Source organism: Semicossyphus pulcher, unplaced genomic scaffold, assembly GCF_022749685.1.
Source record: "Semicossyphus pulcher isolate SPU_LCO1_2020_fin unplaced genomic scaffold, fSemPul1.0.p SCAF_13, whole genome shotgun sequence".
Lineage (NCBI taxonomy): Eukaryota > Metazoa > Chordata > Actinopteri > Labriformes > Labridae > Semicossyphus > Semicossyphus pulcher.
This window is the reverse complement of record NW_027211637.1, coordinates 18,106,153-18,130,965: the sequence shown is the minus strand read 5'-3', so window position 1 is coordinate 18,130,965 and position 24,813 is coordinate 18,106,153. Positions and strand designations below refer to the sequence as shown.

The 24,813-nt window shown below is 42.1% G+C and overlaps 1 protein-coding gene across 1 annotated transcript in view; it reads right to left on the bottom strand.

Annotated features, from left to right (window-relative positions):
• cacna2d3a (calcium channel, voltage-dependent, alpha 2/delta subunit 3a) overlaps window positions 1-24,813 on the bottom strand; it is a 129,936-nt gene that overhangs the window by 73,708 nt on the left and 31,415 nt on the right. Inside the window, exon 4 of the mRNA XM_069659573.1 lies at window positions 16,853-16,912. Coding sequence (XP_069515674.1) covers window positions 16,853-16,912 — 60 coding nt within the window. The remainder of the gene's footprint in view (window positions 1-16,852; window positions 16,913-24,813) is intronic.

The window sequence follows — 24,813 nt, the reverse complement described above, 5'->3', positions numbered from 1 at the left end:
GAGTCGTGCACCTCGGTTTCAGTGTGATTGACTTATCGCTGAATAGAACGACGGGGTCACGTAAGTGCTGAGTCAGAGAGTTGCTGGCGTTCTGAGGTAACCTGAATCCCTGGATCATCCCAGTCGTGCATGTTGTTACAGTGGAAAGCTGCTGAGTTGACAAATCCTCCCTCAGCTCCGGCTCTCCCTTCCTAGCTCGATGCTGCATGTGGTGCTCTGCCGCCGCTGTATTTTTAGTACTGCGCATACTGTGGAGACTATTAATAAATCATAGAGCTAGATAAATATAGAGCACATGGCTCACTGCAACACAAAGGCTCTGAAGTCTGAGGAACCACACAGCGGCAGCAGACCCCGCAAAGGCTACAGAGGATGCAGGAGCAACGACGACAAAGAGGTGAAGATACAGAAGCAGGTGAAAGGAAACATTTTGAATAAAGAAAAGTTTATAATGAACTACACATGCAGACACAAAGTAAAGCCATTGAACTATGGGAATTCACGCTAACACAGGGGAAGTTATCATAACTTTAAGACAGGCTCTTGTAGTCACAGTGCATCATTGCAGAAGTACAGGTGAGTCTTTTTTTACTAACATGGCCTATAAAACAGTTTAAGCCTGAGTCGCAAGATGAGTCTGTAACTGCTCTTTTCTTGTTTAAAACTTTACACTTATTAAATCAGCTTCGTTCTCTTTGGCGCCACATGTGGTCATAAATGGTAATTGTGGGAGCACACCAGATATCCAGACAGTGCTGCGTGTGTGAGGTCCACAGTCGGCTCCGGTTGTAACTCCTGATTTTCCTCGCTAACGGTCGCTTTCCTTTTCAGACTGTTTGCCTTCATCTGAGCGTCGAATTTGTTTCTTTTTCTTTGGATTTTCACTTATTTTTGAAGTTGTATCTGTAGCCATCGATCTTTTCTTTGTTTGTTCAGCCATAGTAGATTACTGTTTACTCGCAACACTTGCAGAGACCGGAAAAGCAGCAGCTTAGCTCCGCCTACCCTCTCTGACAGACCAACCACTGCTGGCTGATGGAAAATGCGTCACTAACTGGGCGCCGCTTGTGACACCCAGGGACACCCAGTCTGTAATACTGCAAATGCAAAGGCTTTCATCAGTGGGCCGTAGGCTCAATCACCATCGGTTACCTCATTTGGCGATAAATAGTGACTTAGCAGACATTTATTTAAATGAAAGTCTTTCAGAGAAAGAAAACAACCTGTAATTCCTACTTAAATAGAAATATATGTAACTGTTCTTTCTGTCACTGGCAGCAGCAGCAGCAGCAGCAGTGGTTCAATCCCTCGCACAGGTGAACTCTGGTGATTACATGGCTTAAGGCCACATTGATTTCTCTTGTAATGACCAAGAGAATAGGATTTGAAAAGGGCCTCTGAGGAGAATGAATTGCCATTCTCAAGAGTCCAATACAAAGCCTCAGTACATGTGTTATCATTCAGAGGGGGGCAGACACTGTCTGGACTTTGATTTTCTTTGAGACTGACAAGACTGCAGGTGCGAGCAAAGGGTGAATCTGTGGAGAGAAAACAGTGTACAGATTTCACCATACCTTATATATTCTGCACCAAAGCTAAATCTCAGGCATGTTTTATTGTCCTGCCCACTTCTATCGTCTATTTCCCCATCACCCGATCATCTCTACTCCAGCACCAGTAACCTTCATGTAGGCAAAATCTCTCCAGCTCCTCCTGAGGAGCATCATCATCCCCTCAGCCCAGTGCAAAACACAGATAAAGCCATCAATTAGGCTGGTGAACGCAGGGCCTATCGGTGTAATTAATCAGCCCTGATTAGGCTTATTAGCCCTTTATCAAGGAGAACGCTGCCATTTCAAGGTGAGGGAGCGCAGTGGTGCATATTCCTGCCCTTATTTTACCTATTCTGACTCTGTCTAGCCCTGTGTGTGACATTAGCAGGTGAGTGTGCAGAGCCACAGTGAGATTTAATAGACAAAGAAGTTACAACCTTTCATACCATATCAGTCAGTGTAGGACAGGGTTCCTTCAGTCAGCTTTTAGCTGTGTCAGTAAACATTAGTATGCAGCTCACTTTGAGGTCTTGACCCACAAATTGTGAAAATCTGATCTACATCGACCTTTACAGTGTTTGGGATAGCAGCCATTTTCATCGAGCAGTACGGTACTTGTTTTTTCAGCACAACAGGGTGAACAGAATCCAAATTAGTCGACTTTGACAAGGACTTTTTTATTTCAGTTTTGATGTTTTGTTTTACGAAACGAATTCAACCTTGTGCTCTAAAGGATGGACAGAAAAGTGAACAACAAAGGAGGTAAGAGCACATGTTTTATATTTCAATCCATCTACTTTAAACCTGTAAGGTCAGCTCTGAGAGTGAGACTGAAAGTAAGTACAGATGTTACTTTTTAAAAACAAAAGTTAAAGTGCTTCACGTAACAGCGTTAAGCAGGAAATTCTAAACAGGCAGGATAGAAGCAAACAAAAGAGAAACATCAACATAAAGGAAAAACATGAGTAAAAAGAAATCCTCTACTCTCTCCATAGTCGATATGTAATTACACAGTATACAAAATAAAGATAAGGAGAGGAAGTTATCAGAGGAACAAAAACACGAAAGCAAAAAGAGGTGAAACCATGAAACTATACGCTCCTTATCTAGCACCAAACAATAGCTAAACACTTGGGATGCACGATATTATCGGCATGTTATCGGCATCAGCAGATATGTCATACTTCTGCCGATATTTTCCCCCTGTAAAACAACGCCTTATTATGCCTAAATGATGATGATGATGATTCCCTATAAAAGCTTGACGTAATGCTACGACATTATCACGCGCACTGCCTGCACTACGCCTCTTGCATCAAGCATGAAGACGGCTGCAAGATGTCTGCGGTATTTGGCCACTATAATAAGAAAAGGCATGATATCAATTCCACTACAGGGGAGACTTGATGTTCTCTGCAATTAGGTGGAAAAAAAACATGTGCCTAATACTGTGTATCGGTATCGAAATCGGCAGTTGGCAATATAATTTTGGAAAATAACGGCATATCGAATATCGGCAAAAAATCTAATATCGTGGATCCCTACTAAACACAGTTCTAAAAGCTTGACTCTGGGAGACCCTCCCCTCCATCAGGACCAAAACCTCCCATCATAAGAACAGTTTCTTCCCCTCCCTAACCCCCAACCCCCCCCATGACACAGACTCTCATCATCACTCAACATCACATTAATGTTAAGTCCTTAATTCAGATTTATGCGCTACATTAACGCACACTGGACTTATAGCCTGTCTGCTTACATTGCACACAGTCTTTAATTTTATATGGTCAGCTATTTGCACTACCATCAGCTCTTTAATTACACCTGTTGTATTACATTGCTTTATTTACATTTTATTCTAATTGTTTACACTGTTTAATAGCTTTTTACTTATACTTTATTTTACTTCTGTGTTAATTGTTCTGCACCTGAACACCAAGTCAAATTCCTTGTGTGTGAATCTGAATCTATCTGCATATATAAATGAGTTATTGATTACCATATAAGAGTATCTTTAATGCAAATATAATGCAAGTATTGTTCACAGCTTCTTTGCTAAATCTCAGATCGCAGATTTTTGTCAGATTGTTTCTGATAAGAAAAACAAACTTCTGCCACTGACACGAGAGAGTGTCACATTAAATCCGGTGAGGTTGCAGGATCGATGACCTTGAAGCGGTTGAAAACTCTGGCACAGTTTCCCCGATGCAGAGAATTGCTTACACGTCCTTTTCACCTGTCTGACCTCCCATCCCCTGGCAACTGTGTCTTTACTTCCTGCCAGAGAAGAGCGTGGTGTCCAGGGACAGCCTGAATTATACGTGATTATCACCTTCACACCCTCTCTAGGTCTCTCTCAGTATGTTGTGCTCCAGTCCAAAGTAGTGCATATAACGTGAAATATGCAAAGAATACACAATCAGAATATGAACCTCTGATAATGTGCACTTTAGTAGTTCTCATACGTGTGATTGCTTTAATTGTTCATTCATGGAAAAATGTTTTTGGGTTCATTCTGAGCCAAAAAAATATTCTTTTTCATTTCAAATCATTCAACAGTTTTGAAAAGCACAAATTACCTCCCTGAAAGCAGCAAAATGGAGCTGCAGGGATCTGCAGAAAAGCTTGAGTCATAAGTTAGATGTTGTTTTGCTTGTTGGTATAACAAAGTAGCTTCCTGTACTTTTAAAACAAATGACAAATACGGTCCAAGAGAAAAATGATTCAACATCAGCCTCACGCCGAGAGTGGAAGGAGCCAAATTTAAGATACGTAAAAATTGGGAGCAAAATCGCAGAAAATATATAAACATGGTGCAGAGAGGCAGAGCCAACTACACCTGCAGCAAACACGGCCTCACTGCGTCCTCACTCTGTTCTCTTTCTGCCATCGCCTCATTAGTACCTGTTCTATCATCCTCACTCTCACTTCCTCTGTCGCTGCCTTCCAACTCCGATTCATCTCTTTCCTTGTTCTGGCTCAGACTCCTTCCTTCCATCCATTGTTCACTGGCTGTTTGCAATCCTCATCAAACTCCTCAGCGCCTGCTGTCTCCGCACGGTATTCAAACTCCAATGTGCTCTCTGGTGCATGCAGCTCTCATTGGCAGGGTTTGGCTACTATCAGCGCTATCTGCGAGACCATTGTTGCAGTTGCCAGGTTGTCTCTGTCTAGTGTCTGTTTCTCGCACGCTGGCCGTGCTCCAGATTTCCTGTCTGTTTGTTAGAAAGTTGGAGAAACAAAATTAGATGAGTCCTAAATAAAAGCCGTTTCCTGACGCAGACAGTAGAACAGTACTGTGTGTGACACATGTCAAAACATGTGTACATTAGGCCGACACTGGGCCGGAACGAGCACACACAAAGAGCTGAGTTCTTTAATGGCAGAACCCAGGCAGGGAATAACAGTGACTAATGACTCGATTCACACAATACAATTAAAGTTGTGCAGATGTTCGGGCTCCATACTCAAGCGCTCTCTCGTGCTTTCAAAGACAGAACGCCACCACAGGCATTAGCTGTTAAAAGTACACAGAATATTAAGGCAAATAAAAAGAGTAAAACAAACAACAGTTAATGAGTCTGCTAATAGACTTATTTAAATTCACCGCGTGTGGGCTTTAATTTTGATTAAAATCGCTCCCATAAGCTTTTGAGCTTCAACAGCGTGGGAGTGAGAGTGGGTGTGCGAGTGGATACAGGGGCAAGCCGTCGAGTGTGTGTGTGCAGCTGTGCATCCTCCCGAGCTTCATTTGAGGCTGTGTGTCTGTACAGTAACGTGCGGGAAATGTGTGGGTGTGTGTGTGTGTGTGTGTTGAGTAAGTCAATTATGGCGTTCCAGCATTACAGTGAAGGAGCGCCCAGTGCCACTAATGCAGTCCCTGATCATGGTGTTAACAACCTGATCTTTAACGCTGCAGTGCATTACGCTGAGAGATCGCACATGTGCTATCAGCACCCACTCACTCAGTGTGCTGCAGACAGAGAGGGAGAGGATGAGGACGGGTTACAGGAGGTAAACAGAGCAGCATATTTCAGCTCCACGCTGCAGAAACAGGAGCCAACATTTGGAGGGATTTCAGGTGGTGTATGAACTGTGTAAACATCAACATGTCTGCAGAGACAGTGATACTTTAGCACAACACACTACAGTCATTAAGCTAAATAATTATTCCATCATCTTCTCTCTTTGGTTTGTTTTTAAATTAATTAGTTTTTGTAATTTATGCACCCAAACAAAGTGCTCAATGAGAGTAAAAAAGGCAGGAATACATATTAATTTTATTTTATTAAAAGTAGCACAATTCAAAGATAAAGCTTTTTAAGTTTTTATACACCTTATTCCATCTGCTCGAAAAGGCCCAACCGGACAAATAAAGGTTCACTATTTCATCAGTTGTTGTATGTGTAAGTTCAACTGCCTGACAGTAACACAATGTGTAATTAGTGCTCTGGCAGAAACTAATTAGTAACTATTCTTACAGACAATTAACCATTTCAGTCTTCTGAAAACAACAACAAACATTAGCTTCTTCTTTGACATAAACAAAGAGCGTTTGCCATTCCGGCTCCTCGGCTGTGGAACTCGCTACAGCAGTATTGTCTTTTGAACCACTTTACATATTATCTTTTATGTTTTATTCATGGTGTTTTATTTATTTATTGATTGTGTCTTTTATTCAACCAGTTGTTTAAAACTGTGGGAAATTGCTCATGTACCATGTAACACTTTCTGCTCTTATCACTTTAATGGTTTTATTATTTGTTATGTATCTGTTGTGTTGTATTTTGTGTAGATATATATATATCTATGTACGGTATCCTTGAGTGCAGAGAAAGGCGCCTTCAAATAAAATGTATTATTATTATTATTATTATTATTTGTATTGAACGTCCTGTCTGTCTGTAACTTTGTGTTATTGCTGCTGTCAAAGCAGGTGTCTCTTGAGAATGACAACACGTTTTATTCCTTCATTGTTGTGAATTTTATTGTTGGGCTTTTATGTTTTATAACGTTAGTTCTGAGAAGTGCTATAGAAATTAACTTTATTATTATTATTATTTTTATTGTTGTTATTATTATTATTATTATAAATAATAATGAACCAAATATCTTTGGTTTTGGAGCATTGGTTAGACAAAAAAAGCAACATGAGTTCTAAAAAATATTGCTATGACCAAACACTCGATACTAATATCAAGATACTTTAAAGAGAGAAAAAAAGGAAATTATAATTAACTGCAAACTATAAAACACCATTATTCTTGTCCCTCCCTGCTGTGATGCTGTGTATCGACTCTACGCTCGCTCACTCTTATTGCAGGAAGGAAATGCACAAATAATAAGAAGTAATTCAAATCAGCAGAATTTAGTAACACAGGTTTCTTTTACTCACTAATCTGAAGCAATTTCTTTAATAAAAGACTTTTGATGCTCACAAAATAGCATAATACCTTCTATTATTTTTTCTTTTATCCGGCTTCAGGCTTAACTTGTTTTCTTGAAGATTCTCTCTTAAATAAATGTTAACAATAAATTTAATCTGAAGCACAATGATATGAAACAGTTTTTTAAACATGTAGTTTATGTATATATCTTCTTCTAAACAGCCTTAGTAAGAACTTTGTAACTCTATGAGCTAAGATGCTTCTATCAGGATACATTTCACTGGTTTCTCCACGCTCGTCAGAGTCTCGGTGTGATTGTTGAGTGAGACGAGTTTAGTGCAGCGATACACTTTAAACACGGCTATTTCCCCGCAATCACTGGGTTGAGTGGCTGTTTTTTTAAGCGCTTGATTTCAAGCTGATGTACAAATTCATTGAGCGGTTTTCATAATGTAAGAGTGTTTCTCATTTATGGTGCGATTCTTTTAGAGCATGAGTGTATTTTTCATACATATATAGAGTTATAACAACTGGCATGCTGATTTATGCGCTTGGAAAAAGACACATTTGCTGAAACTTGCCGCGTGTCATCCCCCCGCTCTCTTCCCCCATTTCCGGCACTATCCACCGTCCTCTCTCTAAATAAAACCAAAAAATAATCTTAAAAAAACCAACAAAAAAAACATACAGGCAAGTCTCTCATTTGCCTTACAGAGGAGAGCCTATGCATGCACTTAGTCATGCACACACTCCTGTTGATTTGATAAATACTCTCAATGCAAAGCACAACAGTGAGTCAACATCCTCCAGGGGAACAGAGAGAGAGAGAGAGAGGAGTCAGAGAGGAGGCCAAATGTGATGCGGTGGGTTGACCGTGACGCTCCACCCTCTGGTGTTCACTTTTAACTCTCATCTCCTCTTCAACTCCCCCTCTTGTATTCACCCTCCTCCCTATGCTCGTTCTCCACGGTTGGGAAAAGGGGAGGGGGGAGAGACAGCACTCCCAGAGTGTGGAAATGTGAGTGGAAAACAACCAGAGGGCTCGGATACAGGTAATCAGAGAGCTAACAAGACAGCACATTGAGTAAATAACTCGGAGGAGAGGCCAAGTTGGGGTTCATATCACATGCTTAAAATCCTTCGTCATGCTTCTTATAGCTCGTGCACTCCCACTCATGGAAACATGACGACAATCTATAGCAGCTACCTGAGGCAGCGATGCTCATTACGCAGCTAAGAGCGATTCTGAGGCACTCGTGCGTGTGTGTGTGTGTGTGTGTGTGTGTGTGAGAGATGTAGACAGTCAGTGTTAGGAACTTTAATCTTTTAAGGTCAGCGTTATAGTAATACCGTGAAATTTACTTTAAACTTTACACTTTAAAGACTTTTCTTCCACCAAAAAACTGGGCTGCGTCCTATATTCCGGTGTGTGCGTCCTATATACCGGTGTGACTAATATACTATGCAGAGAGAGGTATTTTATTTGAACTCAAACAATGGCGCTATAATCCAGCTAAAGCTTCGTCACGGACATACGTCGTCATGATCGCCAGTGCAGCCGCCATCCTCACAACAATCAACGTTACAGGCTGTGCTCAGCTCCCGCACTGGTAGCCAGCAGGATGGCAAACCCGAAACTTGGCGAAAAACAGATGGTAGGCTGTAATTTGTGTGCGTTTTGAATGTGTTTCAAATGATAATAAATTGAAATAGTGTTGAAATAACTTGTACACATGTTTTTATTATTAATTAATTATTTTAAAATACAGATTTTACGGTACGTCATAAAAAACTGAGAGATACTGACCAATGTGAACTCACTAAAATTAAGCCTAAGAAGTAAGTTGGTAAAAGTTAAAGGCCATTTAAGCCCTTTTCATCACATCTCTGTTTAAACAGCCAGAGTTTGCTGTCCAACGCATATTAATTATTAATTTGATAACTGGGTACTTATCTTTCAGATTCTCTCTAGCCTCAACACTTTTTTTAAAAATATTATTTTTTGCCCATTTTGCCTTTATTGGATTAGAGAGACAGGAAGTGTGGGGAGAAGAGAGTCGGGAATGACGTGCAGCAAAGGGCCGAGTCAAACCCGTGGCCAGGACTACGGTAGCCTCTGTATATGGGGCGCCTGCTCGACCCACTGAGCTAAACCAGCGCCCACGTTTGAGGACAAACTGACATGAGTCATGTTGGGTAAGAGAGTACTTATTTTCTCTTGTCTAAACTCAGTTGTCTTATGAGAGCTTCCGTGTTGATTGCGTATACTGTTTAAAGTTTTAATCTCGAAGATCTCAGTTTCGTTCTCTTTGGCGGCACCTGTGGCGATAAACGGTAATTGCGGGAGCACACTTCCCAGATATCCAAACAGTGTCGCATGTGTGACGTCCACGGTTGGCTCTGGTTGTAACTCCTGATTTTCCTTGCTTTCTTTTTCAGACTGTTTGCCTTCATCTGAGCGTCCAATTTATTACTTTTTCTTTGTATTTTCACTTATTTTTGAAGTTGTATCTGTAGTCATCGATCTTTTCTTTGTTTGTTCAGCCATAGTAGATTACTGTTTACTCGCAACACTTGCAGAGACCGGAAAAGCAGCCGCTTAGCTCCGCCTACCCTCTCTGGCAGACCAACCACTGCTGGGTGATGGAAAACACGTCACTAACTGGGCGCCGCTTGTGATTTGTTCCGCGAAAGTCGTCACCGACACCCAGTCTGTAATACTGCAAATGCAAAGGCTTCCATCAATGGGCCGTAGGCTCAATCATTGTGTTACCTCATTCGGAGATAGATAGTGACTTAACAGACATTTATTTTTTTACATTTAAATCTTTCAGATTATCACTTTAAAGTAGGGGAAACATTTCTCTCTAATTGCTTGCTTTATGATGCACCGGTTGCACCATAACTCTTTGATCTCCAAATCTGCTTCTCTGCCCACTTTTCTGCAAAGTGGAAATTAGTTGTTGTTTACTGCATGTTCATTCATCTTCAAATAAGGCCTTAAAAACCACAAAATGTCATTACATAAAATGTTGTTTTTCTTCTAACTCTTGCCCGATAACAATCCTTTAAGCACTGAAGCAGTAAATTGATGTGTAAGTCAGAGTTTATGGAAATGTTTCTTTTTGATTCATTCTTTCAAATAAGCTTTCCAGAGGCTTCTCAACGTCTGGATTGGTGGCTACTCCCTCAGCAGGGAACCTTTCTGCACCCTTCTCTCTGAGATGAAAGACATGTAGGTCGCTTAAAATTCTTTGAGTTTGGAGATGTAATGGAGGTGAGACATTCTATGCATTTGGATAAGAGGCAGTGGTGTGTATATGTGCGGTGTATTCGAGCATTATACGTCAGGCCAACACTTGAATAAATGGCTTCTAAAATGATCCCACCTTTGCATCTCTGGGTGTGGATGCGACAGGACGGTGAAGTAGTAGAGGATACTCTGGCTACACGGGCACACACACTCGGGGTCAAATAATTTTGCCGGTAATAATAAGGGCAAATTGGCAAATCAACAATCATGCGGCCACCTCTCTGCACTCCATGGTAATACCTCAGAGAGGGGGGGTACGACAACAAAAGAGAAAGATTAAGCATTTCTCTCCCTCCAGACTGTGGCTACATTTTCAGTCAACATCGAGCTTGGCAATTGGCTGTTTGTCTCCACCCTCCGAGGAAGGATTTCATTGGCTGCAGAGGGCATGGGAGACTGCTCTCCGCTTTCCTATTTACAGTACGCGAGCATTGCGGGTAAAAGAGCAAGGGAGGAAAATCGCAGCAGATTACTGTGCCAATTTCACATGGAAGCAGAAGAGCTCTGGAAAGGACAGATAAGGAAATTCCTATCAAACCGCTGCCAGCCAAATATGTATCCAGTGGCAAAAAAAACACACAAACATTTTATAATAAACCCCGAATAGTGATGGAGGAGGTTTCACCCTACAGCGTAGACGTGGTATTTTTAGCACAGCTGGTGATAATTACCATCTATTCACCATGTTCTGCAGTAAAAGGCGCCATTAGAAATGCCACCATCAGAGCTGTATTAACACAAAGACACGCACACACACATAGGTGTACACTAAATGTACCTGCATATTAATATTCATGCCTGTAAACAGCAACAAAAAGAAGCTACAGCAGTTTGTGATCGCAACTAAAGAAGGCTCGAGCATTTAATTTTATGCTCAGGTAATTCAAAACACAATTAGAGGAGAGAAATTAATGGCTGAGACATAATTTGCCAAGAGGTACTGAAAAACCTGCTTAACTAGGGATAAATACCAACACACACACGCACACACACACACGGACGCACACGCATGACACAGGGCAGGCTAGTGATGCAGGGATTTATCTGTGACGAATGATGGAGAGTAATGTCGAACCGCCCACATTCAGACTGTGTCTGAAGATCTTTCAGACAAATCTGATCAACTGTTTTATTCCTTTATTTCCTTTTGGTGTTACTTGTTCATTGCTTAAGTCAGCCTAACTTCACACATCAGTCAGACAGACCTTAAGCAGGACAAACTTTCATCTGTTTAGCAGCAGGGTGGCCATAGCAGCAGCAAGTGTGCCCGAAATGAGGAGGCAAATAAAGTGAGAGTGCAACAAGACGAGTAAAGTAGGAACATGTGTTTTGTGAAAATGAAGGTGAGCACAAACAGTATACTTTAACTCTAACTAAACATTGTGGTTAACGGTTAATTGATTGATGTTTAGGGGTGATTCATAAAGACAATAGTTTGATATTTACAAAGGTGCTAAATCAACGCTAAAATGAGTGTGATTGATTACTGCCTAAAATGCGGTATCGGGAATCAGCAAGTATGCCAGTCAATGCACTGATCTGATCGGTTGTGTTAAATACTTGATTCCTTTTGGTTAATTACGACTCCCGAGGTCTGCTATGTCTCATTAGCTGTGTCCCAATCCAGGTGCAGCTTCCTTCGAAGGACGTATTTGAAGGCCGATTGTGTCGCAGCCGCGCGTCGAAGGCTGTCCCATTTCGAAGGCTCCTTCGGATGCGGCCGACAAATGTGTCCTCCTTTTCCCGGGCCACCAAGGATTCATCAGATGCATCCTTCGTGGCCCAAAGGAGATGGCAGACTCTTACACGGTCGAGGAATTTATTTTTAAATTTAAAAGTTTTCGGTTTCAACTCAATCGAATAGCTAGTGTTACATAACTTAAAAAAACAAAAGGGCCCTTTATCAAGTTATCTTTAAAATAAGTTACACTAGTAGTTACCTGCTAGCTACCTGTTGCTAGGTGACAGGAGCGGCGTTTGGTTGCGCAAGGGTAAGGGCAGGTGCAGGCTACGAATGGCGCATTCCTCCGTAGGCCGCCTCCTTCGAAGGCTGCAGCCCTTGAATTGAGACGCAGCTAATAACAGACCGTTGCTTGGGATTCGGTTCTAATCACACAATCCGGAGGACTAACTGTAGCCATATCAATCCGCCGAAAGAAGAGAGAACAACCTGCTCACTATACATTATACCTTACAAATGACAAAGTGGTATTCAGAAGAAAAAAATGGTTTCAGAGCAATCCTATATTTTTCTCAAAATACCCAACCCAGACAGTGTTTAGTCTTCCTGATCTCTAAGTGAGGCTCTGTAATAAAATTACACTGCATCATGCACCACCACCCTCTGCCAGTGTGTTAATCTCTGGTTTAAGTAGATGTCATTACCGCCAAACGCATATGGCAGGTACACGTAATTGTCATATCATGTTCATTTTTCTCCTCCTTCATCCCTCTCTCCCTCCTTCTTCTACATACATACTTCAGCGATGTAAGTATAATATATCTTCAGGTATTTTTGCTTGATAACAGTATCTCACTCTGTCCTAGACACTGTGAAACTCTCCATCACACCACCGTCTCTCCATCAGCCATTATCAGCTCTGTACTGTAGCTGTGTCATTAAAGCCCAAACAAAAGGGACACTGACTTCGCTGGGCTCATCTCACCGCCGCCAAGTAATTACTGGCATAAAGCACCGCTGTGAGCCCACACAGTGTTGCTGCCCCGCAAGCAGCATATGGAAATACACAAACACACACAGACAAGTGTCCACAAGGGACAGACGCACAAACGTATCTCTACAAAAACATGCAAAATTCTGACCAACACAAGTGTGTTTCGAAGAGTGCGGTTTGTTAATATGCAAATGGGTGAAATCTTGCAATTCTTTACATCGACTGATCTCCTGCTGGATCTGTTGCTTCAGATGTGTTATTCCTTTTTCAAAATGGTGTTCAAACCCAGAGGGAACTTGTTGCAATCAGCGGTGGGTGTCTGTACATATGGAGACAGCACAGTTGTCAGACAGCAGAAAAAAGCACCGCTTCATGTTGTTTTTTGGACTAAATATGGAACTTTTACTTTTCAGTGCAGAGTTGTGAGTCTTGACGAGGCACACTGTATGATTCTCAGGAGCTTAAACTGTATGTAAAGAACAGTAGCTTACATTTTGATTACACCAAACTGCACTATAGCTGCCAATGATTACTTTAATTATCACTTAAATGTGGCAATTATTTTCTTTATCAACTGATTCATTGCTTGATTAAAAAAGTCAGAAAATTGTGTTTTTGTTTTGTCAATCTTCAGTCCAAAATTAAGATATTTGATTTAGAATCATATATTTAGAAGAAGAAGCAGCAGAAGAAGCTGAAGAAGAAGATGAAGCAGCAGAAGAAGAAGCTGAAGAAGAAGATGAAGAAGCAGCAGAAGAAGCTGAAGAAGAAGAAGAAGCAGAAGAAGACGAGGCTGAAGAAGAAGAAGCAGAAGAAGAATAAGAAGCAGAAGAAGACGAGGCTGAAGAAGAAGAAGCAGAAGAAGAAAACGAGGCTGAAGAAGAAGAAGCAGAAGAAGAAAACGAGGCTGAAGCAGAAGAAGAAGAAGAAGAAGAAGAAGAAGAACTACTTTATAAACCCCAGAGGCGAAATTCAATTTTTTCACTGTGTTAGTACAAACATGCTACACACACACAGGCCCAAAATACACACATGCACAGACAGGGCTTTATGGACCTGCATTAATGGAGCGATGTCAGAGTGAGGGGGCTGCACATGGACATGCACCCTGAGCAGTTGGGGGATTCAGTGCCTTGCTCAAGGGCACCTGGACAGTACCCAGGAAATGACACCTCCAGTTACCAGCCCCAATTTCCACGCTTGGTCCGTAACGGGACTTGAACTGGCCACCCTCAAGTTCCCAAGCTAAGTCCCTCCAGACTGAGTTATCGTCAACCCCAATATTATTACATTCTGATAATCAACAGTTAGAGTTATCTACCATCCGAACCAAACGGGTCAAATCTCATGCTCTCTGAAGCATTGTCCAGGAGTTTCAGGGTGAAATGTTCCTTTAAATTCCAGAGCGTGTGGAAAATCAAGCAAATAGCTAAAAAAAGAAAAAAAGGCGAGAGGTTACTGTGAAAAGATGGTTCAGTTCTGACCGGACAGCAGTCAGTGGTTGAGTTTAGTAATTGATCCTCCTTAATGGCCCATGACAGCAGAAACCTCTGGCATTCACTGTAATGCCTTAAAGAGCTGACAGAGTAAACACACACTCGTCGCCACAGGCACACACACAGAGCACTCCTAACACACACAGACACATGCGCACACCACAGACTTTTTAAGTAGTTTAGCAGCAAATACTCCCAAGTCGGCTTAGCATCATATTTCCTCTTTAAAACTCAACTTTCTGTTGCTGCTCCTCCTACTTTCATAAACTCTGTTCTGAGATGTGCATGATGTGCAGCAGACTCAGGCGAAACATCACAAGTGCACTATCTCCCTCTCTCTGGCTCACACACACACACACACAAACACAGAAGTACACACTACATAAAGCCGTACTCTAAAAATTAAATCTGCTCAAATGGATTTGAGGCAGAACCATGCGAGCAGAGGCTGGGTTTGGGGGTGTGTATGCAGATATGATTAGCTGAATGCATTTCCCAAAGTCTGCAGAACTGATGGTGGAAGTCACAGGAAGTAGTTTCAAATTTGTTTACTTCTTGAGTAGGAATGAGACAGCGATATAATACCTTAAATAATTCTCCATTAAGGTGTAAAATCCTGACGATTCATTGCTTCGCGGCTGACAAAATGTATGATTCCTCCCATATAATCTTTAGTTATTGCTATTATATATCTGTAGGCACATTCATGATGAGTATGTTCTACTTAAACTGAGGATTTGGACTACAATACCCATGGGTTTCCCTCATATGATGCGGTAGACTAGAGGTTTCCAACTACATCAGTCAGAAGTTCATACATACATCTGTGCACCACAACATCTTTTCACAAGCATTATTTGGGTCATAGTAAAGTTGGGGCTTAGACTACAACCACATGGCTAACAATGGTGGCAGACTACACTAAGACTGTGAACATCTGCCAGTATCATTATGTGGTGTGTTTGTATAAGACAGAGACAACGAGACTGGGGTGAAAATAAATTAGAACTACAGGATGAAATGTTTGCAAAAACTACAAAACATTTTTTTTTAAAGTGGTTAGAAGAAAACTACTTTTGTGGTTACGACCGTAAAACTTCAATCAATAGCTCGAGCTACTATTTACTTTAATCTATGAGCTCACCCTGCCTTTACCAGGGAAGGGCGTCTATACAAGCCGGACCTTTAATTATTTTTGTGCAAAAGATGAGAAAAATATACAAATGTTTATTTAAACCAGAAAGAGAGACGCCTGTTTAAATAATGACTGTGCTACGCAGACATGTAGGTCTGTGAAGCTCTTGAAGCATATCAGTATATGTTTTGTTTGTTGTTTAATGCATACAGTACCAAAAAGGTGCTTGAGAGATGGAGAAAACACGTTATTAACATGTTACACGTGAAGTCATTCCCGTCCCTCCTGTCACTCATCTTTATGCTTCATCCCAACTCAACCTTCCTTTTTACCGTCTTTCTCTGACATACGTTCAGCTTTACTTTTTCCTTACTCTCTTTGGATCAACGGAGAAGTGTCTCACTGCTGCCCCTGACGGCATTCATGTCCTACTGTTTTTTTTCGTGCCGCCACAGCGACCAGTGAATGTGACATGTGCCGTGCGAGTGAAGGGAAAAAAAACAGTGCTTCACTGCTCAGACAACCAGATAAACAATTAATGCGTACAGGCTTCTAACTGAGACTGGCGTTTATTTGTCAGACATGCAGCCACACCCAGCCATTAAAAGGGACTTAGCATTCATTTAGGGCGGCGGTGTTTATTCTGCGTTTATTCTGCATTCATTAAGTTTAATAGTAATTCAACATCTATTGTTTGTTACAAAAAAAGGAGAGGTTAAGTGAAGACTCCAGTAACACCACATTTACTATGGATGGGTTACACATTAAGTAAAAAAAACATCATCATCTGCTAACAGCAAGGTGTAAAATTCCTATATACAAGTAAAGCAACTGCTGGTAATCGTATTAAGTGGTACACGTTACCGTTAATATCCAGTGCCCTGACCAGATTGCTAGATGCTTACAGCTAATTCAAGACTCCGTGTAGTGATTTTGCGCCACACTGTATGTGGGACTGTGAATATATGTCAGTATAACAGTGGCAGACTGAGAATATGCCGACAAAACGAATATCGACAGAAGTAGACTAACATACTTTTAAAAGACTGTTAAGCCTAGTCAAGCGAGACTACAGAACAAGATTCCTAATGCCTTTCCTCCCCGTCTCCACTCTATTGTGTGTGCAGCTGCCCTTGTCACTGTGAGGTCCTGTCTCAGACGCACCGGCGTCTGTAGGATAAATTATTTTCAGCAGGATTTAATTAATGAGGTTACAAGAACAGGGAATGAGCATGCTGATTGGGATAACGTTTGTGCAGGTCAGAATACGCTGTAGATCCAGATAACACATACCTGCAGGTTCGGATCCTCCTCGTGCTGTAGGTGGGCTTCTTCTGCTGCCTCTACCAGCCTCTAGAGGAAGGAGGAGAGAGGAGGAGAGATGTAATCGCTTTAGTACAAAAGTGAATTGATTAGTGGGTGAAAAATAATAGGCAGAAAAACATCCATACAGAAAGTGGCTCTACATCAGCCGTTATAAGTGCCCCTAAGCACTACAGCAACACTACAGCCCTTGAGGACACACACATACAGTACACACACGCGCCCAGACAGTGGACAGACATTTGGCCATCTTGTGAAAAGAAGCTATTTTCCTAAATGGTTCAGCAGCAGAGGTAATGATTGCCTCAGGTTCTTTGGACACTACCTCAACAAACTCCATCATCACTTCATGCTGTTTTACACATGGACACTATCAGTCATACACACACACACACACACACACACACACACACACACACACACACACACACGCTATCATCACCCTCTTGCTGATACTGTCTGCTGTGTGTGCCTGAGGGTGGTGGGGGAATCTGTGTGCCTTTAGGTCAATGTTATGCTCTCTCTCTCTTTCTTTTTTTTCTCTCCCTCTCTCTTAAACGTGTCAGTGACATCATTCAGAGATGAAAGATAATCATGGAGAAATTTAAGTTACGCAGTCTCTTTTTAAGTATCTATGACTCACATCGCTTGTGCAGAAATATCACAAATTAATATGAAGGCAAAATGATCATAAAAACAGTGAATGTGATTGGATGCGTGTGTTAATATGCGAGTGTTTGTGCATGTGTGTCAGATAGATAGTCTTTATTGTCCCGAGGGGGGATTTGTTTTCTCAGCTTGTACATCTCTGCACAGAAACATACAGATTTATGTGATATGCTGTTTATACACTTGGTCACACATACTCGCATTTAAGACCCTGCCTGAGGCCATCCATACTTATGCACACAAATACACACTCAAACAGATATCTATGTCTTTACAAACAGTCAACAATGCATGTTTGTTCAGGGCTGCTGTGCCAGAAAGGACAAAGCTCCAACCACAGTGAGTTTTTTTTTTTTAATTTAGAAGTTTGTAACTACAACCAGAAAGCAGTGCTGTGAAGAGCTGACTGAAGGGGTAATTGTTGTCTTTTGCTATTACAAGTGCGAGGCGTGACATGGCATCATGTCTGAAAAACAGGGGGCAGATGGACTAATGAATGGGCTGAATAATTTCTTTTAGTAGTCCAAGTATGACAGTGAAATCTTGTATGAGTGTGTGAAGTAATGCATGCAAAGTGACGTGTGTAGGGCTGATACAGGCCATTGTATCGAGTGTGTTAAGGGATAAAGAAAGGGGCCGAGGATACAGCCCTGAGGGACTCCGGTGTAAGTGATGATGGTTGAAGATGCAGCTCTGCCAACAGTCTGTTGCTGAGGAAATTGTGAAATTACGTTCAATAAATTACAGTCTAAAAAAATAATAATGACTTGCAATAGAAGCATTTCAAACAGGCCAAAGGTGAAGGAACGTAATTTCGTTTTTGGGCCCTGAGAAAAGGCTCGACTCTCTGGGATTGCTCACACACACACACACACACACACACACACACACACGCACACACACACACAGGCACTTCTTTCTACTCCCAGCTGCGATGCATACGCTATGTTCTCATAGCAAGTCATTTCTCTCATTCACAGCTGGTCCTGGTGGCTATAAGTTTTGGTAATGCACTTCCATTTCACATTTCCATTCAAATGGCTTTACCCGTAAAACTACTGCAATCAGCCAGCTTATTTCAGCTGAGCCATGTGTGAGGTTATGCGTATGTGTGTGTGTCTGTTGCTGCTATGTGTGTGCAGACAGGCTGTTTTGGGAAGTGAACACTGTAATCTAGAGCCTGGCCAATCATTTTCTTCACCATAGCAACACACCTGGCCACTGCATATTGTTGCATATGATTCTGCGCTTGGTTCCTCTGGGCTGTCCATTCATGTGTACACTTTTTCTTCCTTCTTCCTGGGACCAGCGGGTGTCCTCTCTGGCAGGGACTTCTTAAATCTTTTTTGATGATCAAACAAGAAACTGAACTATGCCTACGTGAGGGCATGCGTGCCAGTGCATGCGGCTACATCAGGGCATCACAAAACCTGTGGTAGGTGAATCTGCTGTAAATCCACAACAAAGCCTGCTTTGGGAACAAACAAAGATAAGGACGGTGGAATAAAAGGAGGATAAGAGAGGAATGAAAGAATAACACTCTCTAAAGGTCTGAACGCTTAGCCTCACACTCCCCACGAAAATGTCAAACGCTGCCTGTGAAGCATGTGTCGATAGAAACACTCTTTCAACCATTTGTGAGTGGGTGATGGTGTGTGTTTGTGTGTGCACGCAGGAGTGTTAATGTTTTGCTCAGCCGACACGTGTTGGGATATTAGCCCTTTGACCTATTGTGTCTTGCAGGCGCTTTTGGAAATGTCAATCATTGAATGTGAGAGGATGCAAGTATGTCAATGTAAGTGTGATAAAATCTTTAATCTTACATTCATTTGAGAACAATTCTTTAATCTACACTGCACTCTGCTGAACATCTAAACACTTGATTCTTTACTTTCCACCTGTGGTTAATCCACTCAGGCTCTCATACTCTTTCCGTGCAGGAGGGCTGTTAAAGCTTGGGGGTAAAGTAGCAGGGTGTTTTTTCAATCGGGAAAACAGATAAGTGATAAGTAAGTGCAACTCACTCTCGTGAATTTCAATACCAGCATATCACCAGGTGGTGTGTTTGCCTCTGTGCGCTTGTGGTGTTGCTGTAGTTAAACGTGAATGTTTTCTAGGTCTATCTGAAAGCGTTTGAGCGTCTTGTATATATTTAAATGAGCTGCCATGTCTTTTTGTCAATAGGTGGTCCTGTCACAGTGTATGATGCAGTTAAAAAGAGAGAAAGGATATTACTTTTTTTTTCTGTCGAGGCCCGGGCGTGGTACAAGATGACAGCAATAATTAAACTGACACAGTCAGAGAGGCAGGCCCTGTTGTCTGTCTGGAAACACACACACACGCTCATACACTAACATGGACATTCACAAGCCTTCACTGCAGCTGACGGGGTAAAAGCTGAACACACAGCGCTAACAAGGCTGGCTGTGGCGACTGGATTAGAAGACGAGTCTGGCATCTGCACCTGATTACAGATCCCTGATGTGTTTCTGCTGGTGTCTGTCTTCACTACAGATTCTAAGCACAAACCCTGATTATACCCGACCCAGCTCTGCTCCTGGTCAGGCATCATTTTCTCTTCATTCTCGCAGGTTAATTTGTTTTGTGGATTAGTTTTTAGCCTGATTTAAATCCAAAGTACAACATGTGTTGTATTAACAAGTTCACATCTACCCCTGTTGCTTTGATAGCACTTTCTATTATACCTTTGCGCTGTCAGGTTGTCTGACGTGATTCATCATAAGACAGAAGGTCATGCGTACGAAGAAATTAGTATCCAGAGAAAATCTTTCGTCCTAACAGAAATGTCTTACCGCCTTGCAGTTGTATGCCTCCGCCGACTAGTCAGGTTGAAGTTGCATTTCTGTCTGTGTAGACTCCAGATGTTGGGAGTTATTAAACAAAAGGTATTAAGTCTATGTTTTGGCGAAATGGAAGTTAATACTATAGCGACATGTATGATTCCAGTGACTAGTTTCCAGTGGGAAATATGCTGCCCTCACAAGAGCTTGTTGTGGATAACCAGAGGAACAGGAGGCCCCCTGTCCTGTCAATAAGAATTGGATTGGAGTGACAATATGAAGCTGTCACAGTGAAGTTGACCTTTCATCTTTTGGGTATAAAATGTCATCACTTAATCATTTTAAACCTATTAGAAATGTGTGTGAAATTCTGTCATAATTAGGATTTGAATTTTTGAGTTATGGCCACAAGCAAGTTTTGTGAGGTCACAGTGACCTTGAGTCCAAGTAGACGTTTGTGCCAAATTCTAAGAAATTCCTTCAAGGCATTCCTGAGATATCATGTTCACACAAATGGGATGGACCTGAGATCACAGTGACCTTTGACCTTTGACCACTTAAATCTAATCACATCATTCTTGAGTCCAAGAGAAAGTTTGTGCCAATTTTTATTATAATTAGCGTAGGAATTGTTGAGTTATAACCAGAAATGTTTTGTGAGGTTACAGTGACCTTGACCTTTGACCTTTGACCACCAAAATCTAATCAGTTCATCCTTGAGTAGAAGTGAACAGAACAGTAAACAGTGAGCAACATTTGAAGAAATTCCTTCCAGGCATTCTGAAGATAGCGTGTTCAAGAGAATAGAATGGACATGAGGTCACAGTGACCTTGACCTTTGACCCGTGACGTCCAAAATCTAATCATCCTTGAGTCCAATTGTGCCAAATTTAAAGAAATTCCCTCGAGGCGTTTCTGAGATATCTCGTTCACAAGAATGGGACGGACGGGCGGACGGAAATATTTCGCTTTAGATGATTGATTCTGGTTCGTCCCGATGATAAACTTTTGATTCTGAGTGATTTAGTCCGACTTTATTGAGCCTGAAAAGAATCTTATTTTTCTAATGTTCCCCCAGCTCCCTCGTGTTAGCTGAAACGATGTCTTCCCCTTCAATCAAACATAATTTCCATTCCAATTTCATCATTTTTCAACCCGCCCCCTTCCTCCCGCCCAGTCCATTTCTCTGACATTTGCACTCATCTACCCCCTTTCATTATCCCACATCCTGTGATTATGTTTTGCCTGACGAAGGCTTCAGCTTGTTTACACTTTCAAAAGTTCATAAACGATCCCCCTCATTAAGCTGTCGGCTTGATTGGCCTATTGTTCCATGCGTTGTACTAGCTGTGCAGTGGGTTTCCTGGCGCTTGAAGCGCTTGACCTTAACACAAACCTATCCATTATGATTGCAACGCTGAAGCCGTGAAAGTTAGCGAAAAGCTGTCATATGTAACTGAGTAATGCTAACGACTGCTGTCAGAGCAGCAGAGGAGGGGGGGGACACGGGGTCACATGAATTATTGACTGGTAGCGGAAGTCTTGGAGGTTTTTTTTTTGCAGTGCATTAAGGCTTGCCTCTGCACATTTCCTGGGGGTGAGGGCAGTGGCCTGAATCTGAATGTTCTTCTGAGGTAGCCAAGAACAAGACCGCAGATCTAAATAGACTCCCTGAAGACATTCCCAAAGGTGCTTTGTGCTCCTGGTTCATCATGCATTTTTACTTTGGGTTCAACTTAACTTTCCTTCATCCATCTTATTATTCTTTGGAGTTAAGCTTAAAAAACTCAAGTACACATGTAGTGAGCTTGGTTCTGCTTGTCCTGATGTATTGCTCCTCCTCAGAAGTAGAAGGAAATGCTCACTAAGCCTTGGCCTCCTGGATCAGGGCACGTCCTGCGGGTCTTCGTCCTGCCAGAGGCCCCGATCCATCGAGGCCAGAGCCGGGCTGAGCGAGATTGGCTCGGGTCAGCCCATCAATAGCACTAGGGACAGCAATTAATATTGTCAAAGCAGCCAGGGGAAGAGTTGCAGCATCAACAAAATGGAAAAGTGCTCTGTGACACTTTGCTTCCTCTGTTTTGCACATTTAGATTGGGCATGAGCCAAGCAGACGGGAGCACGGTGGGGAGACGGATACAAAGGGAAAGTGAAAGAGAGGGGTACAGAGAAAGGGAGGGGAGGAGTGTGCTTTGATACATCAAGTCCCAATAATCAATACTTGACAAGTTGTGAGCAGTTCTGCTGACTGAAAGGGAATATGAAGTGCTTAACCCAGCGCTGCCATCGCCATCTCCTTCATCTCATATTTCCTCTTTCTTCACACTTTCTCCACTTTCATTTCATGCTTAGACCGAACTTTTTGCTTCTCTTGTTTCCTGACATTTACCCTTCCCATCCATCCTGCTTCATCCCCATTTCATCAGTCTTCAAAACAATCCCATCTCGCTCACTCTGATTTCTTGGTGACAGAAAAACAACCAAAGAGGAGGGGAAGGAAGACACTGTTGCTGTCCTGATATCCACTGGCTGGCTCTGCTGTCATTAGGAGCCATCACTCTTCACACACTCTCACACACACACAGATGTGGCAATGAGCTGAGACTGAGGACAGCTAGTGAGATGAGGGAAATGAGGGGAGCAGTGCTGTGAGCTCAGTGTGACAGTGTGGTCTTTCAGTGAGGAGACAGGAGGAAAGGGCAGGACCGCACTATTATAATCCCCGGCAGAACTATGCACCAACAAATATGGGAAACTCCTGGATAAGCAGGTTAAGCTCTCATTTCTGCGATAAGCAAGATCAGACAGAATTTTGGAATAGTGAAATTGCCTGAAACCTTTTTTCGGCCTTTTATGCCTTTAGGACAGTGGATAGTGTTGGAAACAGTGGAAGAGAGAATGGGTGGGTGACCCATAGCAAAAGGCCGAGGGTGGGAGTCGAACCCGGGCTCCCGCAGTGTCAAGGACTATAGCCTCTGTACAGCTAAACCGGTGCCAGTTGGAGAAATAAAAAAAGGCAGTTATGTCCTTTAAATTACAACATGAAGAAGCAAATGTCCATCATGTTTTCTACATTGTTTCATTGACACTCTTTAAACTATGTCTCCTCATCATGCTCTCATCTTCTGCAATTGTTTAATGGCACCAAACTGCAGAATTAGTGCCACCAGCTGTTTATCCTGATGAGCCCAAATCGGAATACTTGTATAACAGCAGTGGATGAAACTCACATTTATTTGAATTTTCTTTGCTGATTTTTAGGAAATTCAGTTAAAATACCTCCTGTGATATGCGCCGCCATCTTACGATCTTCCACTAACCAAAACACACCCTTAAACTACCGGGAAAAAAACCCTGCACGTTGTGTATTTAACAGCAGAACAGCTTCTTGTGTTGGCCTGAAGCAAACGTTCACAGATATGTAAATTTCAATGACCATAGTGATTGTTTTAGTTACGTTCCTCTTCTACTCTGCTAATCCTGAACAGATCGGCTGCAGGAGCCGTATTTGTCAACAGAGCTGTCAATCATCCTTTTTACAGCATCAAATAACTAACTTAAAATAAACTTGTCAGAAAAATAAACACTTTACCGTAAATCAGCATGATATTTACATGTATTTTGATTTTATAGTTTGACTCATGTCCCATCTGTTAACATGGAGGAGGCGGGCTTTATGATCTATACTGCAGCCACTCATCAGGGGGCGCTAGAGAGGTTTTGGCTTCACTTTTAGGGAGCCGTCATGTCGTCCATCTTTTTATACAGTCTATGCTCATGACACCGAAAACTGAAAGTGACTCTTCTAATTTTCTATGCCTTTATTGGAGAGAGAGGACAGAGGATAGTGTCGCAAACAAGGGAAGAGAGAGTGGGGATGACACACAGCAAAGGGCCCAGGGTGGGAGTCGAGCTCGGGGCCGCCGCATCGAGGACTGTAGCCTCTGTTTAGGGGACGCGCCATTTAACCACTGAGCTAAACCAGCGTCCCGACTCTTCAAACTCTGATGAATTTGTGAATTTGTGCTGTGACAGAGATTGTGAGCTGTGTATATTTCTCTTTGTTTGTTCCAAATTAGTTTGGAGGTTTGATTGTGTTTATTGCTCCGACTTACTTATTTAGCTGTCTTCATGCGCTCAGCAATTAAACAGCAAAGTTATCATTTGATTACCGACAGTCAGAACTACATAAACCAGAATTCCTCCAAAATATTCATCTTAATTATAATCATCTCCTGAAGAAGACGCCACATTGTCGAAACGCAGGCTTTGTGTTTAATATTCACCGCGCGTGTCAGCAAATGAAAATTAAAGATCATAGGAGGTTTTGCTGGCAGAGAAATTTCGTTTAAAGTGCTGTGTGTGCCTTTTATTTTCAACATACACCCATGCAGACTTCCCCTGCTCGACACTGGTAATCATGTTGGGGCTACAGAGGCGTAGCTGCCACAGGTAAATGAT